The sequence below is a fragment of the Lissotriton vulgaris genome, chromosome 1_1 (genome assembly GCF_964263255.1).
Source record: "Lissotriton vulgaris chromosome 1_1, aLisVul1.2, whole genome shotgun sequence".
In the NCBI taxonomy this organism is placed as follows: domain Eukaryota; kingdom Metazoa; phylum Chordata; class Amphibia; order Caudata; family Salamandridae; genus Lissotriton; species Lissotriton vulgaris.
In genome coordinates, this window is record NC_141685.1 from 1,591,456,168 (window position 1) to 1,591,475,804 (window position 19,637).

The 19,637-nt window shown below is 52.3% G+C and overlaps 1 protein-coding gene across 2 annotated transcripts in view; it reads right to left on the bottom strand.

The window, feature by feature from the left end:
- Nucleotides 1-19,637, bottom strand: part of NEDD1 (NEDD1 gamma-tubulin ring complex targeting factor) — a 413,616-nt gene that overhangs the window by 172,514 nt on the left and 221,465 nt on the right. For both annotated transcript variants that reach the window (XM_086918169.1, XM_086918174.1), the window contains exon 9: nucleotides 17,887-18,018. In XM_086918169.1, coding sequence (XP_086774295.1) covers nucleotides 17,887-18,018 — 132 coding nt within the window. The remainder of the gene's footprint in view (nucleotides 1-17,886; nucleotides 18,019-19,637) is intronic.

Genomic DNA, 19,637 nt, shown 5'->3' on the forward strand with positions numbered 1-19,637 from the left:
TTTAGAGTAAGGAGCCTGAGAGGACAGTTATGAAAAGGATCGAAGGGAGCACACATAAGGAATGTAAGGAAAAGGTTTAAGTTCCACTGGGTCATTATGAAAGGAGATGGAGGAAATCAATGAGTAATGCCCTTAAAGAATCTATTTACAATAGGAGACTTCAATAAGAATGGCTGATCTGGTAGCCGAAGAAAAGCAGAGATAGCAGCAAAATACCTTTGAGAGATCCCAGAGCAGAGCTCTGCAGGGCAAAAGAAAGTATAAACAAAAAAAACTGACAGAGGGGCAGAAAGGGGATCCCCAGCCATGCCACAGACTTATAACATCTAAAGGGCGTGTAGCGATTTAGTGGAGGGAAGCCTGGCTGCCAAGATGACATTACAGACTTTGGGCGGTAGGTTGAACGCTGTCAACTGTTGCCGCTCAAACTCCACGCAAGGAGGTGGAGACTGGACAGGTTCAGGGGAAGAACCGTCGCCAGCTGCTGCGACAGAAGATCCTCCTGAAGAGGCAGTCTGAACGGAGGATTGATGGCAATGCTCAGGATCTTGGGGTACCAGACTCTTTGTGTCCAGTCCAGAGCCACAAGAATAACTCGGGCCTGGTCGCGATAGATCTTCTTGAGCACTCTGGGCAGTAGTCGTACAGGCAGAAAGGCGTACAGGAGGCCGCAGTTCCACTCGCAACAAAAAGCGTCACTGAGCGAGGGTCCACCTTGGAAACTCCAATGCGCAAAACTGCTGACATTGCGCGTTCTCTTCGGTGGCAAACAGATCTAACCAAGGCTCTTCCCTACCACTGAAAGAGACCTTGCACCACCTCCGAATATAGACGGCATTTGTGATTGACCAAGCACCGATGGCTGTGTTCGTCCGCCATGGCATTCAGAGAACCCACCAGGTGTTGAACCACCAGGTAAATTCCTTGATGTTCCAGCCTTGTCCAGAGGCGAATAGCCTCTGACATAGGGTCCATGAACCCACCGCGCCCTATTTGTTGCAGTACCACATGGTGGTGGTGCTTGTCTGTGAACACCTACACTACCTTCCCTTTGAGAGAGGGAAGGAATACCTTCAGTGCCAGTCGGATTGCACGAAGCTCCAGCAGGTTGATATGGAGCCCGCACTCTGCCAGAGAGCAGACGCCTCTAATCTCTGCATCTCCCAGATGGCTGCCCCGTCCCAGGAGTGCTGCATCCGTCACCACGATTAGATCTGGTTGGGGAAGGGAGAAGGATCTGCTTCTGAGCCAAGATTGGTTCATTACTGCAGTTGTTGTGCAGTTCCCTGTGAGATCTGGAAGTAGTCTGAAAAATTACCCTGATGCAGCACCCACTGGAACTTTAGGTCCCACTGCAGAGCCCAATAAGCCATCTGGCATGCCCCACCGCAGGATGCCATGAGGCCCAGCAGCATCAGTCATTCTCACCGAAATCCAGGATAGAAGATGAAACATCAGTTTCATGGTCCAAATATCCCGGACTCGCTCCTCGGGAGGATAGGCCCGAAACTCCACTGTGTCCAGAACAGCTCCGATGAAAGGGAGCATCTGCGAGGGAGTCAGGGGTGACTTTGGCATGTTGATAGTGAACCTCAGCAAGTTCAAGAGGTCCGCCGTAGGCTGGAGGTGGGAGACGACAGCAGGGGTGAACTCACCTTCAACAGCCAGTCGTCAAGACTGGAACCCTTGATCTGCGCAGATGAGCTGCGACCACTGCCATCACTTTTGAGAACACCCGAGGAGCACTGGTAAGGCCAATGGGGGGCTCGGTGAACTGAAAGTGTTCGTGGCTCACCATGATCTGTAGATAGCGTCTGTCGGCTGGCAAGACCGGTATATGGAAATGAGTATCCTGCAAGTCCAACGCCACCATCCAGTCTCCAGGGTCGAAGGCAGACAGGACCTGAGCCAACATGATCATTTTGAACTTCTCCTTCCGGAGGAAGCGGTTGAGGGCCCAAAGGACGAAAAGCAGACTGGAGTGGGCGAGAAAGCACAGCGAGTCCCAAAGCTCTGGCTGTAGCCAGGGAATCTTTAAGCTCCAGCGGCGAGTCAGCTTTGTTGCCAAAAAGACGACGGCCATCAAAGGGCATGCCCATCAAAGTTGAATGGACATCCCCCGAAAAGCCAGATGTCCTCAACCAGGCGTAGCACCTAAAGGCTACCAAAGTGGCACTCGTACTGTCCAGTGAGTCAGTGGTGTCCAGTCCACATCTGATCGTAAATTTGGCTGTGTCTCTCCCATTCGCCACTGCCTGGGAGAGAACGGTCCGGGTCTCCTCCAGGCACTGAGACAACACATGCACAACCGTATCAAAGATGGTATGGAGTATCAGCCCAAGAGGCACACAGTATTTAAGGAATGCAGTGCCAAGCTGGAGAAAAAGAACATATGCTTCTGTAAAGGGGTGGAAGGGGTTGAATGAAGAGGATCAGAGACTTTGAGTAGGGATCTTAAAGAAGGTTTTATTTTTATGTAGGACTTCTGTCTCCGGCTTGTCAGTCTCTCTCTTGCGAAGGCTGCGGGATCCGTCTCGGCTTTGGGATCCAGATCGTAGAAGGAAAACCACGGGTGATAGCTGGTTCTTCCACTCCGTCCGGCAGCCTGGAATGAGAGAGAGACAAAAGGGGGGTATTAGAAGGGTGACCAGGAGTATAAGGTGCAGGGACCTGGGGTGAGGGAAACCCAGTGCGGCAGTGCTATTCACAGTCACTATTCGGTGCTCAATGTGCTCGTGAAAGGGAGGGATGCTTTAGAGACTATACACGGAACTGTACAATTATTTACATGCGGGGTTTGATTCACTAGGTAGGCTACGTCGCCCGACCCAACCTGCTACTCTGCCCCGTACCTGATTGAGCCATGCTCCTCCCGCGGGAGCGTGGCGGGGCGCCTCGTGGTGACGTTGGCATCCTGGCTTGGTGATATCAGCTCGGGGTTCTTGGTCTTGTTCCGTCTCGTCTTCTTCCTCTGTAATGCACAACTCTGCTCCTCTTCTTCGTGCTCAGTCGCCTTTCTCGTCCTCCGGCGGAAACGCCATCCGTCGACTTCCTGGTTTCTCCCTCATTTGTTGCGGAAGGCATGGTGACGTCAGTGGGGAGATGAGCCTCGGGAGTTGGGAATCCCCCTCTGTATTTCCAACGTCGTGGGACCAAAAAGGTTTGTTTTCCCGGTGATGCCACTCGTCTTGAAGGTATTGATTGGGCTGCTGGTGAGAAGGGACACAAACGGGTGATAGGGGTGTAGCCAGCCAACTGTCCCGTATTTGATCGTGTTACCCTGAAGGCGGACCCGCTCCGTCACACACCTCCCCCCCTTGATTCTCCCGATCGGGGAGAGGGAAGACCCGGGACAGAAAGTCGGCATTCCAGTTTTCCGACCCCTTTCTGTGCTGCACAGTGAAGGAATAAGGCTGGAGGGATAGGAACCACTTGAGAACCCTTGGATTGTGGCTTTGGTTCTTGTACATCCACCTTAAGGGAGCGTGGTCAGTATGGAGGATGAATGGTCTTCCCTCCAGGTAATACTGCAACTTGTCAATGGCCCACTTTATTGCCAAACATTCCTGTTCCACTGTGGAATACTTACATTCCCGGGGAAACAACTTCTGACTGGCATATAACACGGGATGTTCTAATCCATCTTCCCCTATTTGTGATAGGACGGCCCCGATTCCTACATTGGAAGCGCCTGTGGCCAGCAGGAAGGTCTTGGTAAAATCAGGTGATACCAACACCGGTGCTGTTACCATTATGTGTTTTAACCCTTCAAACGCATTCAGGGCCTCTTGAGATGGGTTCTGCAACTCTCTGGGTTTGGTGTCTTTTCGTAATAAGTTAGTAAGGGGGGCAGCTACATCGGCAAATCTGGGGATGAATCTCCGATAATAGCCAATCAACCCTAGAAAGGCTCTCATGTCTCTCTTGTTGGAGGGAAAAGCTGTTTGTCTATGGCTTTTATTTTCTCTTGTTGTGGCGCTATGGTACCGTCGCCCAGAACATACCCCAGGTACTTGACCCTGTGGAGCGCGGCTCTAGACTTCTTCGCGTTGATGTGCAGTCCCACCTGCTTCAGAGCTGTAAGGATAATATGCAGATGCCATAAGTGTTCTTCCTACGTACTGCTATATACCACTATGTCATCTAGATATGCGGAGCTGAATGACGGATATGGTCGTAAGATGGTATTCATGAGACGCTGGAAGGTGGCAGGTGCCCCGTGTAGACCGAAAGGAAGTACCGTGAATTCATATAAGCCTTCGTCTGTGATAAAGGTGTTTTTTTTTCCGGTCTTCTTCACGGAGGGGCACCTGCCAATACCCCTTTGTGAGGTCCAAGGTGGTGATGTACACGGCACCCCCCAGCTTCTCAATCAGTTCATCGACTCGTGGTATGGGGTACGCATCGAAAGTAGATATGTCGTTGAGAAGTCCATAATGAAACGTTTGGAGCCGTCTGGCTTCGGAACCATCGCAATCGGGGATGCCCAGTTGCTTTTCGAGGGGCGTATCACTCCGAGGTCTAACATATCTTTCACTTCTTTTCTCACAGCTTCACGTCTAGCTGCGGGAATCCGGTAGAGGCGTTGTTTCACCATCTTTCCGGGCTCTGTTTCGATGTGGTGTTCAATCAGGTTGGTCTTCCCGGGGAGATCCGAGAAGATATCTGAAAAGGTGATCAAGGTTTTGTTTAGGTCTTCCCTCTGCTGCTCAGAAAGAGCCTTGTTTACCACCAGGCGATCTAGTGTGGTAATCATCTTCTTCCCAGACGGTATCACAAGGTATGCATCTCGCGGAACGGAAGCAATCCACCTTTTCAAGACGTTGATATGATAACTTTGGGACTTGGAGGGTGTTAGTTGAAGCCTGTACGTGGTGTCTCCCACTGTCGCAACTATTTTGTAAGGCCCTAAACATTCACTCTTGCTTTTGTTGCCGATAGAGGGTAAGAGGACTAGAGCCCAGTCGCCGACCTTCATCCTCCTCAGTTTCTTCCCTCGATCATTGTACTTCTTCTGTCGGTCTCGGTTCTGCTCCAGATTTGTATAAGCAAGATTTCAGAGTTTGCCGAGCTTGGACCTTAGCTGGAGAGTGTACTCAAGGAGGGATTTTTGTTCCTGTTCCTCTTCGGATTCCCATACGTCTTTCGCCATCTCCAGCAGTGACCTGGGGTTGCGTCCATACAGGAGCTCAAACGCAGAGCAGCCCATGCTGCTCTGTTTCTGGGCCCGAAGGACATATAGGGCCAGTGGCAGGAGGCGGTCCCAATCGGCCCCTTCGGAGCTCAGCATCTTTTTTAGAGTCTATTTAAGAGACTGGTTATATCGCTCAACGAGTCCATCTGTTTGCAGATGATATACCGACGTCTTTTATATGTCGGATATCCAGCGTTTTACAGACCTCCTTCATTAGGCGGGATGTAAAGGGCGTGCTCTGATCTGTCAGGACTTCTTTCGGGAATCCTACCCTTGCGAAAAATTCCACAAATTTCTCGGCGATGTTCGAGGTGGTGGGGGTCCTTAAGGGGAAGGCTTCTATGAATCGCGTAGCGTAGTCAACCAATACGAGGAGGTATAGATGCCCTTTTGATGACTTTGGTGGTGGTCCGATTAGGTCCATACCCACCAGTTCAAACGGAACGCCTATGATGAGGAGGGGTCATAAAGGCGCTGCTGTGGGTCTTTGTATATTCTTTCTTTGGCAGATCTCACACTTCGCACAATACATCTGGACATCCATATATATATGCCCGGCCAGTAGAAATAGCGTAAGATGATTTCCGTTGTCTTCTCCTTTCCTGAATGCCCAGCCGTGAGGTGTGTATGGGGCAAAGAACAATACTTGTTCACGGAAGGACAGGGGCACCAACAAGTGTGCGTAACTTTTTTCCCCAGGCTCCCTATACAGCAATTTGTTCTTTATGATGAACCGAGGGTACGTCTGGGTCGGGTCGTTTTGGGAGACATGAGCGCTTTCCCAGGCATTGTACAGAGTCCTATCGTCGGCTTGGGCAAACCTGAAACTACGGTCTATGATCCAGGGTTCTGGGGATAGTAGTGCAGGTCTAGAGCCACCTTTTCCCTGGGATGGTTGGTTAAGGGTGTTTCTGAAAAGGGAAAGGAACTCCGGGTTGTCTACCCCCATGATTACATCTTCCGGTAGGGAGTCCACTACACCTACTTTGACAGTACATGGAGTCTTGTCTCTAGGCGTTATGGTCACCAATGCCAGGGGGTAGGGTTTCATATCCCCATGAACGCAGCGTATGTGTACAATGGTATCGGGAACATACTGGTCGGGGAGGACAAAACGCTCTTGAACCACTGACTGCCTACAGGCTGAGTCTAGGAGGGCTCGTACCATATAACCATTCATCCTCATACTCACATAAAAAGACGTTCCCATCTCGGCGGAGTATAGAACTGTTTTAGGAAGGTATCCCACCTCCATGGGCTCTTCTGTTGACCTTTTCCTGGGGTACAAACGGGCAATGTGGCCCCAGTCGCCACACTTAAAGCACTGTGGCCCACGCATCATAGGAGAGTCCATCCCCGGTGGCCTGGGTCTGGCGGGTTCAAACAAAGGCTTTGGCTTCTTTTCTGATTTGGGCAGAAGTATGCTCTTGCTGGCCTTCTCATGTTCCCACCCTGTAGTGCGTGGTTGAGCCTGTGCATATTTGGCCACCATTTTGATGGCCTGCTCAACGGTGAGCTCAGAGTGTTGCCTAAGCCATCTTTGGGAGGTGTACGGCAGTGCCTCCATGAACTGCTCCAGGTATATTTTAGCCATCACTTCTTTTTTAGTGCTGGTCTCCGGTTTTAGCCATTTATCCTTGGCCATCTTTAAGCAGAAAAACAGGGTTTTGGGGTTCTTGCCAGGGGTTCCTCTTTCTTTGTGGAATCGCACCCTGTACGCTTCGGGGTCCAGACCGAGATGGTCAAGTATAACTTCTTTGATTAGGTGGTAAGGGGCATTGCCGACAGGGTTGGCCACTTGATAGGCGAACTGTGACTTGCCTGAGAGCAAGGGGACCAGGAAGAAAGGCCATTTCTCCTCGGGCCACCCTAGAGCTCTGGCCACTCGCTCAAAATTCAGCAAGAACGCGTCAGGATCCTCTCCCTGCACATATTTCTGTAACGAGATCCCGGAGGGGTTCGGGACATGTATCCGGCCCTCTGCTGGCATAGTCACAGGTGGAGGCGTCACATTTTTCTGGAGGCTTTCAATTTGTGCAGTGATGGTGTTCTGAAAGAGTTCACTGTCCTCCTGGGCGGAGGAAAGTTGCCTCTCAAGGGCCCATCCGAGCTTCTTCTGACCCTTGATAATGTGCTGGATTAGGGCGTCCATCTCACTGGTACAGATGGGCTGGGTTGGAAAGATCCCATTTCTGACACCACTTGTAAAGGGGTGGAAGGGGTTGAATGAAAAGGGTCAGAGACTTTGAGTAAGGATCTTAAAGAAGGTTTTATTTTTATGTAGGACCTCCGTCTCCGGCTTGTCAGTCTCTCTCTTGCGAAGGCTGCGCGATCCGTCTTGGCATTGGGATCCAGATCGCAGAAGGAAAACCACGGGTGATAGCTGGTTCTTCCACTCCGTCCGGCAGCCGGGAATGAAAGAGAGACAAAAGGGGGGGTATTTGAAGGGTGACCGGGAGTTTAAGGTGCAGGGACCGGGGGTGAGGGAAACCCAGTGCGGCAGTGCTATTCACAGTCACTATTCGGTGCTCAATGTGCTCGTGAAAGGGAGGGATACTTTAGAGACTATACATGGAACTGTACAATTACTTACACGCGGGGTTTGATTCACTAGGTACGCTACGTCACCCGACCCAACCCGCTACTCTGCCCCGTACCCGATTGAGCCGCGGAGCGGAGCGTGGCGGGGCGCCTCGTGTGGACGTTGGCCTCCTGGCTTGGTGATTTCAGCTCGGGGTTCTTGGTCTTGTTCAGTCTCGTCTTCTTCCTCCGTAACGCACAACTCTGCTCCTCTTCTTCGTTCTCCGTCGCCTTTCTCGTCCTCAGGGGAAACGCCGTCCGTCGACTTCCTGGTTCCTCCCTCATTTGTTGCGGAAGGCGTGGTGACGTCAGTGGGGGGATGAGCCTCGGGAGTTGGGAATCCCCAGTTAAAGGAGCCCTCTGCATTTCCAACGCCGTGGGACCAAAAAGGTTCGTTTTCCCGGTGATGCCACTCGTCTTGAGGTATTGATTGGGCTGCTGGTGAGAAGGGACACAAGCGGGTGAGCGGGTTGTAGCCAGCCACCAGTCCTGTATTTGATAGTGTTCCCTTGAAGGCGGACCCGCTCCGTCACAGCTTCCAAAGAAGAGCAGAAGAAAAAGTGCCCTTGGAAGAAGAGGCTTGGACCACCAGCTTTTTTTTCCACAGCATCCCTGCGCGCCGGGGGACAGCATCACGCGCCTCCTCCCAGACGTCGTCCGCGCACGTGACATCAGCGTGGTCACATAAGTTCCACTCCGGTGTGCCTACGTCAGTTTTCTTCTGAGAACTTTTCTGCGCCACAAAGCGGAGCCATCAGACAAACTGTGGGAGTATGGGAACAATGTGCAATAGAGCAGACAAAATAGAAAAAGGAATGGTGACGAACAACACCATAAGGAGCAGTGCCAACACTGTAGTACCCAAAGGCAGGGAAAGAAGAAAGAATAGAGCACAGCCCTGAGCAGCCACCCTGCCAATATGTAGACACTTCCCCCCCCCCTTGAGACAAGGAACATATGCAAAATGTCATGACAACATGTAGCAGGACTAGAACCCCAAACAAGAACAACAAAGGGGAACCAGTTCCAAGACAAACAGGGAACGACAAACCTCCAAGGCTACCCCAGCACAGAGTGTGACAACCCCCCAAAGGTACAAAGGGCAAAGGCACGGCCAGAAGACCCCAACCCAGAGGTTAGCAGTGTAGCCAGGACCCTTAGTAACAAGGGAGGGAGGGAAGGGACAAGAGTAAAGGCAAGCCCCAATCCTGGAGCAACCAGAGCAGAGGGGCACAGGAGTACATATAGACCCATCCTCCAAAGCACCAAAGAGGAGGAAAGGAACAAGAAACAAGACAAATCATCCTGTCAAAAGAACGAAAGAATGTACTCACAAAAGACATAGCCACCCACCGGGAGACGAGTGCAGAAGACCAAGCCAAAGGTCTTTGCAGAACAGAGAGGGAGGGCGGGCCGTGAAGGAATTTGCGGTTAGAATCGTCTCTACCATATACATTGTTACCGAAGGTAAGTAACTCGTACATCTGATAAAGACTACTAGCTGCAGATTCCTTCATGTAGAATAGATCCCCTATCCATACCCACGGGGAAGGACCCCAGCAGCCTGGACATAACAGAGGGTCCCACAGGGGACTAGACCAACGGATAGGGCGAGGAGCCTCATCCCCCAGGCAAGGGGAACCCCCACAAGCAGAACACCACGGACCCCAAGAGGGGTGTGGGAAGAAGAAAAGAAGATGAAAGAGGAAGCCTGCTCACACTCAACAGAGGAAACAAGGGCAAGGCCAGGGGAGGCTGAAGCACCCCAAGCCCCTACAAGGCAACAGAACCTCCATCCAATGCCAAGGCAAGGAAGAAGAACAATCAAGAGGGCCCAAGGAGACTAGGCAAAAGAAGGCAAACCCACCACAGTCGGAAGTCAATAGACCAGACAAAACGGCGCTGACAGCAATAAAGCAGTCGGAAGCAGGAAGAGCAGCCTGGCCCCCAGGAAGATCGGGCAGGCTGCACCTGAAAGATGGAGGAACACAAAACCTTCTCAGCCCCCAGGACAGAGAACATGAGGGCGTTGAAGTGCCCGGACACACCTCAACGAGAGGTCAGCACACACGACCCAAGAGAAGCAGAACCAGAGCCACAACGCCAGGCCGCAGACAGCAGGTCAGACCTGGCGAACAGCGCAGCGGCCCCAGAGAAGGACACCCGGGCCCCACCAAGGCATTCCAATCCAGCAATAAGGGAATTGCACCTGCATAGTACATAAACGCCATGGAGAGCAGAGGCCAGAAAGTGACCACAACTCCCCAGCACAGAACAAGCTATATAACAGCTACCACTTCCCCACATAGGGTATGTTAACTTCCAAGACATTGGAACCCTCTTAGGATGAAACTTCCGCAGCAGATGACAAAAAAGAGCCGCGGGGGAAAAAAAAAACAGCAGAAGGCTTGTCAAGCAGCCAAAGAGAAAAAAAGAAGGCTTAATCTCAGGGCCAACCTGGTGCAGATAACCAAAAGCAAAAACACACAGCCAAAAAAGGGCCAGCAGCCAACAGAACCAACAGAACCACAGTCTCAACAAGAAGGACTCGAGTGGCCACGAAGCACGACCAAGCACCTCCGAGATGTCCAGAGCAGAGCGAAGAATAAACGCCGCCAGCTCCCTACCATCCAACGCATGGTGCCGCTTATCAACCCGAGCATCCTCCTGTGAAGCGGCGAATCTCAGGGACTCAGCCGAGTCCCACAAACAAGAGGTGGCCCTAGCCAACACACAAAGTGTTAAGGGCCTGCAGAGCTGCACTGGTCGAATCGAACATATTGTGCCCCCAAGAGTCTAGCCAGCAGGCCTCCAGTGATGGTGGAGACAACAGCGGCGGCTGGGAGGGAAAGGCAGTCCGCAAAAGGGGGCTTGAGGTAGAGGGATAGAGGGAAAGACACACCGGGTCACGCGGTGCTAGAAGGTGCTGGTGCAGGTGGTGTTGAGGTACCGGATCCCCCATGGCGGGGCGCCCAAAGTCCTCTTCAGGGAAGAAAGGAGCGAACCCTCCAAGGGAAGCAGCAGCTCCCTCCCACCAGAGCCCTGGTGGAGAACTTTCAGAAGATTATCTGCGGGGAAATGGGCAACCGTATCACCCATGCGCAAAATACCCACAGCCGTGGACATAGCGAGCGAAGGCTGCACCCGCCTCCGTAGGGCCCCACGGTGAGGAAAGCAGCTCCTGCGTGGGCGAAGGATGCAAGCTAAGGCGGCCGTCCCGAAGCCAACCGGAGTGGGCAAGGGCCAGGTCCGGAAAGGAGAAAGAGGGACCGAGGAGTGGGGGACCTGTGGCTCCTCCAGTGAAAACCGCGGCAACTGGGAGGAGCCATCTTTTGAGGACGTTGGGGAGAAGGCCACAACGCGTGGCCAGTCTCTGGCGAGGACGACACCAGCAGGCACCCAACCTCCGGGGAAGAGGGGGCGTCCTAAGATGAGTCCGCAACCAAACACCTGTCCAGCGCCGTAGAGTCCGCAGCCCGAGGCACGACGTCATCGTCCGGCACCAAAGGAGACGCCGGTCAGGCTTCCTCCACACAGCGCAGGGGACCGGGGCTGGGCCGGAGCAGAGGCTAAGGGACGGCGCCGACTCGACCTCCGACGAGGCAGCCGTCTGCGTGGAGGGACAGATAGGGACTTGTGGAGTGACAGGGAGCCCCCCGCCATCCTCGACTCATAATGGGACAAGGGAGGTCTGCCGACCCATGTGGCGCCGCCAGGGCCCACTCGACCTCGAACGAGGCAGCCGCCTAGGTGGAGGGATGAGAGGGGTCCCTCGCCAACCTCGACCCATAACGGGATGAGAGGGGTCCGCCGACCCCTGTGGCGCTGCCAGGGCCAGCAGCTGCCGGCGCGGTAGCGGTGCCACCTCGGCCTCAGACAAGGTCACCGCTTGTCCAGAGGGCCGAGAGGGGCTCAGGGATGCAACCCGAGCCCCAGAGACCTCCTGCGACACCACAGGGACTCCCGCAGGAGTTTGCAGGGAAGTAGAGGTGCCGTAGTCCGAAGGAGGGACCCCAGAAGGGCCGCACCCGAACGGCACCACATCCTCCAAGCCTGGAGCCGAGCCAGTCGGGGCCGGAGCCGCCAGTGACGCCGCGGAGGTCCCCGCACAACACAAGGGATCCGCTGACTTTCCAGGAGGGGAAGGAGGAGGAGGAGAAGCCAGCGAGGCTTGTAAAGCAGCCACATATGTCTCCATCTGGGCTTTCGACGCCCCCTCACCAGGAAACGATGGATAGGGGGACGATACGTGGGCCGCATCACCCGAGGAGAGCCCATGCCCCCAATAGGCCGGAAACCAGCCCTCTGGGACAAACTGCGACACTTACCGACAGGGGAGCGACGCTCTTGCGGCATAGGAGAGGGAAGAGGATGACGATGGCTGCTTCGAAAACCTTCCGAAGAAGCTGATCAAGGTGACGAAGCCGACCTAGACAGACTAGCCAAGAGTAGTTTCATCCGGCGTTCCCGCCGCAACTTCGGCTTCAACTGTTGGCACACCTCGCAATCAGTGGAGCCATGATCTTCCCCCAAATACCACATGCAAATGAGGTGAGGGTCCGTCGCCGACATTAGGCGCCCACACGACGAGCACGTCTTAAAGCCAGAAGGCATCCGCACACTGTTCCCACAAACACACACAATAGCGAAGGAAAAGGCCTAAACAGGCCTGGAGCACGAGCCGGATCAACGGGGCACACAGAAAAGATCAAAACTGATGTAGGCGCGCCAGAGTGGGACTTATGTGACCTCACTGATGTCCAGTACGCGGACGACGCCTGGGCAGAGTCACGTGATGCTTTCCCCTCGGCGCGAAGGGATGCTGTGGCAAAAAAAATTGGGATCCAGTCTCACGCCTGGGGATAATTCTACGTTAAGGAATCTGCAGCTAGTAGTCTATCAGAAAGGCTGCCCAAAGATGAGGTGTAAGGCCTCAAAAAACTGTTGAAGCTGGGTAGGAGATGCTCCGGCTCATGGAAATAGGGGGAGGCGTGGAGTCGTCCCTGAATCGGGCACCGGAGACGGAGTCTTTGAACAACGACACTCCGAATCCAGTATTGCATCAGAAGGTGAGTGCTTGTTCTTCACCTTCTTGTGTTTGACGTACCCGATGACCTCATCGATTTGGAGTGCGACAAGGATTGGGGCCTCCGCTAATGGCCTTGAGGCTCCAGACACCACAGGCACACGAGGTGAGAGTCCATCACAGACATCATCTTGTGACAGGCACCGCAGAGCTTGAAGCTGGTTCAACGAAGGGACATTCCTCGTGCAACAGGAGTCAAAAGACCAAAAAAAATATATAAGTTGGCCCTCTACAGATCTGCACTAGGCTGGAACAGAAAAAGAAAGTATTGACATCAGGGTGCAGCGGCGGCGCCTAAGTTGGCACCGCAATGTAATTCTGGCGACCACAATGCAGACGACGGATGCAGAGTTGACCAATGCCACCTACCGACGCGCTGGGGTACTGCTTAAAAAAAAAATTGCCAGATCCAGTCGGACGCCTGGAGGAGATTCAACTTCGTTTTTAACGGTTTGCTATTTTAAAAACTCTTTTAACTGTACTTGTGCTAGGCGGACGGCGGGATAGCAACTTAGGCTTCCCGCCCAGGCGCCCCTCTTAGCACAGAATCCGGAAGACCTACCTGACTGGGGACGCACAACGGGGGGCTGATCTGTCATCCATCCTTCCCACCCCGGTCCGACGTGGTGGCTAGCACCTTTGTGCGGAGGGCGTGTAAAGTAAAGACAGCCACTTCTGGTGCGTAGGAGGCCGATCAGCGGTCTAGTGTTCCTCACGCTGACGGGCTGCCGGATACTTAAGGCGGATGCCTTCCCAGCAGCGCAGCGGACGAGCGCAGCGGGCGCGACGAAGGCGTGCCAAAGTCACGCTTAAGTCCAGCCCGTCTGCGCCCGTCCGCGATCATACGCGGGCCAGGGCCGGACCTTATGTCCCACGGGCGGGGCACTTACAGTGGAACAGGCAGGAGCTGATGGCTCTCCGCAGTACCATCGCCAGCCCATGTTTATATAGCATGAGAGTGGAGGATAACACGGACTGTGCGCACTGCCACTTCTCCTACGACTCGGGCAGGGATGTGGACTCTAGGGACCACAACCTGGCCTGTGGCCTGCTTAACGTACGTTCCCTGCGGAAACACAAATTAGATCTTTACGATCTACTCACTGAGAAACAGTGGGATCTTGTGTTACTCACAGAGACTTGGTTAGACGAGTGATCTACCTCTGATGAATTAGAGGCGCTACCAGAAGGCTACACAATGCTTAGGCAAGACAGACCTACCGGAAGAGGCGGGGGCATTGCTATTGTAGCCAAGCAACGCCTATGGTGCCACTTAGACTACTCCCCCATCCTGGACAGCGAGGCAGGTAGCTTTACCATTAAGGTAAAGGATGGCTACACGATGAAGGGTCTTTTGATCTATAGACCCCCTGGCCCTATGGCCAGGTTTGGGGAGAGTCTGGTAGAAGGCATTATTGAGGCAGCGCTGCGCAGAGACAAGTTCCTGGTACTGGGGGACCTCAACATACACCTGGATGACCCCATGGACAAAGCAGCCAGGGACTTCAGCCAGGCGTTGGGGGCCCTCCAGCTGAATCAGATAGTAAGTGGCCCCACTCACCAGCTGGGCCACCTGCTAGATCCCATATTCGTCAACTGGGGGGAAGTAGATGCCCTGACTCCCATTCCTATCCCCTGGTCGGATCATCATCTGGTACCATTCTCCATACGCATCCCAGGGGTTAGATTACCAGAACCAGCACCACTGTACCACCCTAGGCGGAGATGGACCACCTTCTCCCAGGCTAAATTTTGTGCGGCACTTACTAGAGGGGGGAGCCCTAGGGGGGATGATGACGATACTGCTAATACCAACCTCTGTAAACGCATCACCGAGGTACTTGACTGCACAGCCCCACTCTCCCTTGATAAATCGGGTGGCGGCACCCAAAAACCAGCCCCGTGGTATAGTGATGAGCTTCGAGTTGCGAAAGCAGCACTGAAGCGAGCTGAAAGGCAGTGGCGAGGGGCTTTTGCCACGGATGCTAAGGAGATTTACCTAATTGAGAGGCGAGTCTATCATGGGTTAATCAGGAAGTCCGAAGCAGCATATTATGCCACTAGGATTAGTGAAGCTGGGAATTCCACGAAGGAACTGTTTTTGCTTTATAAAACTCTTGGGCGGGATGCCCGCCACTGCCCCAGATGATTGTTCAGTGGAATCCTGTAATAGGATCGCGGACTTCTTTGCCGAGAAAGTAGCGAAAATTTACTCATTCTGACCAACTTTGCCACCCCGTCCCCGGAGACCCTCTTGAAGATCTGTAGGTCTGTTAAGTCAGGTTCCCCTCGGGACCCCACCACGCCTAAACGGTTAGTTGACAGCTTGCGAGTGCTGGAACCGTACATCAGATATCTGTTGGACGTGTCATTCAGGACTAAGACCGCGCCCAGAGATGGGAAACAGGCGGTGGTTCTACCTCTTAGGAAGAAGCCCAATATTAGCTTCAAAAAGTAGGAGAACCTCCGCCCAATCTCCCTTCTGCCCTACCTGGCCAAAGTGGCGGAAAAAACGGTAAACATACAACTGATGGATTTCGTGGAAGAGGCTGCCCTCCTGCACAAGACCCAGTTTGGTTTCAGTCCCCGCCACTCAACTGAATCAGCGCTTCTGATGGCTGTGGAGACCTTACGTCAGGGGGTGGATGAGGGTCAGACCATGGCTCTCATCCTACTGGACCGGAGTGCAGCATTCGACACTGTAGCTCACACCACCTTGCTACAGTGTCTGAATGGTGGTGGGATATCAGGTGCTGCGCTCGAATGGATCCAGTCCTTCCTGACAGGGAGAGGCTTTCAGGTTCGCCAGGGAGACTGTTATTCTAGGGAGATCGGTTTGGGCCAGGGCATGCCTCAGGGCTCGTCCCTGAGCGCCACCCTATTTAATCTATACGTCTCCCCGGTGGCGCCGATCGCTGAAAGCCATGGTCTGCACATAGTGTCCTATACCAATGACACCCAGTTGGTCATCTCCCTTTCGCGCGCGCCTGGTCTTGCGCTGGACAGATTCAGAGCCTGCATGCAGGAACTAGCAACCTGGATGTCCACCAACTGTCTTAAGTTAAATGGCAGCAAGACCGAGGTGCTCGTGGTGGGGGGGGGGGGGGGGGGGGGGGGTGGGGGGGGGGTGAGCATCTGTATGGTCATCGGCATGGTGGCCATCATTCTTAGGGGAGGTCACAATACCCTGTCAAGAAGCCAGGAACCTCGGAGTTTGGCTTGACGCAGACCTGACCTTTGGACCTCAGATAGGCCGCGTGGTGGGTGTCTGCTTCAGCGTCCTAAAAAGCCTGCAGAAGGTTTTAGATCTCCTTCCTACGTCAGCCCGTAGGACGCTGGTGCATGCCCTCGTCACATCGCGCCTGGACTACGGCAATTTGCTGTATCTGGGAGCCACCAGTAAGGCGATTAACCGCCTCCAGGTGATGCAGAATGCAGCAGCTCGCCTGATTCTGAAATTCCCCAAGAGATCTGCTTCCAAAGCAGCCCTTCAGGCCCTTCATTGGCTCCCAGTAAAGAGCAGGGTCGATTTTAAGGCCCTTTGTACATGCCATCGCATCCTGACCGGGAAGGCACCAGCGCCACTTCAGAGTTTGATCACCCGATACGCTCCTGCGCTCGTCCTAGGCACCTCCTGTGGAGGGCTACTAAAGGTCACCAGGATAAAAAAAGCACGCATGGGAGGTAGATCTTTCAGATACCTGGCTGCAAAAAGCTGGAATGCCCTGCCACTGGACCTTCGCCTGGAGCCATCTGAACTTGGCTTCAGGAAGAAGTTAAAAACCCACCTTTATACACAGTAAGCCGAGCAGACCCTGCGGCACGACTCTGCTGACTCCACTCACCATAGCGCAGGGACACGCCATCTGAGCGTAACCAGGCGCTTTACAAAATTCCCTTAATAATAATAATAACCAACTGTCTCTTTCAAATTGGCCCTGCAGTCAGTGACAACAAATCTGTCTGTAGCAGTGGCATGTTGAATTTCCACTCAATTAAGGACAGATTTCAATACTCATCATGAAAGACAATGTGCAAATGCCGGCTCCATTAATCCCAGGCAAGACGAGAAGATCCCTACTAGAATATTACAATGTTTGGCAGTCTCCCACAGCTCTAGTACCCAGATGTGAGCAGATCGCCAGCCTGTGAAATATCTCAAAGGACTAGCCAAAGCCTATGAGGTAGGCCATCAGCCAGGCCACACTCAATCTCACGGTGAAGGCTCCCGGTAAACCTGCAATGCTATTGTACTGTGTGTGCCTCCTCCCAATGGTGGCTTTTCCTCCATTTGTTGTGAGGGTTCTGTGTCTCTTTCGCACCTGCATCTCTGTCAGGTTGCTGGGTCCAGGACATCTGAGCCACTGCGTGTGTTCCAATCTGATAGCACAGCAGGCAGGGAGTGTATGGGAAGGATCCCGGTCACTGCAAAGGTGCATATAGATCCTCAACAGCGCTAGTGGGTAAGGATTGGGCCAGATAAAAGTCCGCCCACCATCATCTGGCAGTCGTCTCCACTTCAAAGCCCAAAGGAGCTCAGTCTTCTAGGCCACAGCTCCCCAGCAGCACAGCCGCCAGCACGGCAGATCCGGGTCTCTGATTGCCTTACAGCTCCATCGCCTGGTACCCGCAGCCTCAAGGGTAACCATCTTGGTTTCCAAGATGCAATGAGATATGCTAGGGATACACATATGGAGGAGTCCAGGATCACAGCTCCCTGTCAAGCGTCCATCTGTGGTGGCAATAAGCCAGCCCCACTATCCCCCAACACCCCCGCCCCCACTGCTTGGACCAGATTGCTTCAGAGTAGAAACAAGTGACTGTAAGGCAATGTGAGTCACTGTTTTACTGCTAGGATCACACAGAGCGGCAGAAAGAAGTATGCCGCATTTTGTTTAGAGATGTTTCATGGTAAACAGTATCTGGTTGTTCAGTCTCGATTTTTTTACATGACGAAGCAAACACAACTTTCATGTACTGCCAAAAACAATTGTGCTAGAAAGAACAACAAAATGTGTCAACTTACCATCTCTGATAGGAGAGAACATATCACCTAAACTACTCCTTCCGTATGTATCATTGATTTTTAAATCCATAGATTTTGAATATTCAGTTTCTTTTGAAGGAATAACATCGAGACTGGTGCTTCGACGTACACCTATGATAAACAAAGTCAACAGATTGATTACTTTTGGAAAACAAATACCTGCAAAGTAGAAGCTGTTATCAGAACAGATTCATTAGGCAAAAATCATTCAATGCAATCAGCACATGGACAGCAAAACGAGTCGACTGTATTGTAAAACAAAAAAAGTTGTTCTCAAGTGTCAAGACTGAACTGATAAAAAGCAGCATGGGTAAATTCTCATTACCCTGACGGACAAATGGCTGATCTCAACGGTTAGGTAGATTGAAGGAGCACCAGCAATCAATACTACTGACCAGCCCTTTGGATACACACAATCGTTTGAGAATTAATGCACATGAAAACCACTCTCACAGTACATTAATAATATCTAATAAATACATTACTTGCTCAGTACTCATTTGCAGCTGTGAACAGTGATAATTGTAACAAAACCTGCTGAAACTCATTTGATTGACTTTGAAATGATTAAAGGGTCAAGTGCATAACCAAAACGTTACCGAGGTTTTCAATTGTTTTGGCTTGGAGCTCCTATACAATATGTTTTGAAGTTGGGCTACCCTCCAAAACTAGGACAAGGACTTGCAGGTGGAGTGGGAGGGACAGGGCTGAGCACAGGGTTCCTGAGATCAGTTCAGGGATGTTTTCTGTAGCTCATAATCCAGACTAAATGTTACAGAAAACGTATCAAACAAAACCAATAACTGATCCAAAAATACACAAGCTCGCGCATGTCATCTCACTTTTAATTCTGCAAGGGTGGCCTCCGTCCTAATGTTAGAAAGAACACCACCCCCTGTCCCTTTTCTAAAGTGAGACAGTCATAAATGTGATGCAGTGGGCCTCCCAGATCCCTGGGCACCGTTGTAGCTGTACCTGCTTCACTAACGATAGCTACTGCTTTGTAAAGTGGGCTGTCTTCTATGCCCTTTGTTAAATACAAGGCTCCCATCTTGCCACATCCCCCTCCTTACCATCTGAGGCCAAACTATGGTGTCTTCTCTGCCTTTATTTACCTCTCCTTTGAGCCATTGCTACAAGGCCCAAAAAACGCTGGCATAGCAAGAGTGCCCTGGGCCCGAATGAAAACAAGGTAGGATGGTAAAATAGTGATGAATGGCGTTTAGTTGACTCCTCATACCCTTCCGCACTAGTGCCACTGTACCTGCAGCACTAAAGATACTTTCTGCCCATTTGTTTTAAAAACAAAACAAAAACAAAAAAGCAGCAGGCTGTCTTGAGCTCTAATACTGGCTATGACAATAGGTAGAACACTCCGCTTTTTATGTAGTAAGACAGACATATTTGAGATGCAGTGGTCACTCACTTCCACAAAGAAGTAAAAAGCACTGGCACAGCCAACAGGTCTCACCATTGTAATCTATTGTCCTTGCCAATGCTTTCTGCTAATGCTATACAGCATCACCAAAAAGCAAAATGCTGCTTGGTAATAACACAACGGGAGCATGAGCGCACATGCATCATTCGCCCACGTCATTCAGTCAGAAGCATCCATGGGGGACGTATGAGTGTGCATGTGTCACTTCACATAGATGTACCAACTGAATGACGCAGGTGCTATTGTATTATTTTCATTTACTCACCCAAGGTGGTGGACAACACTCGGAACA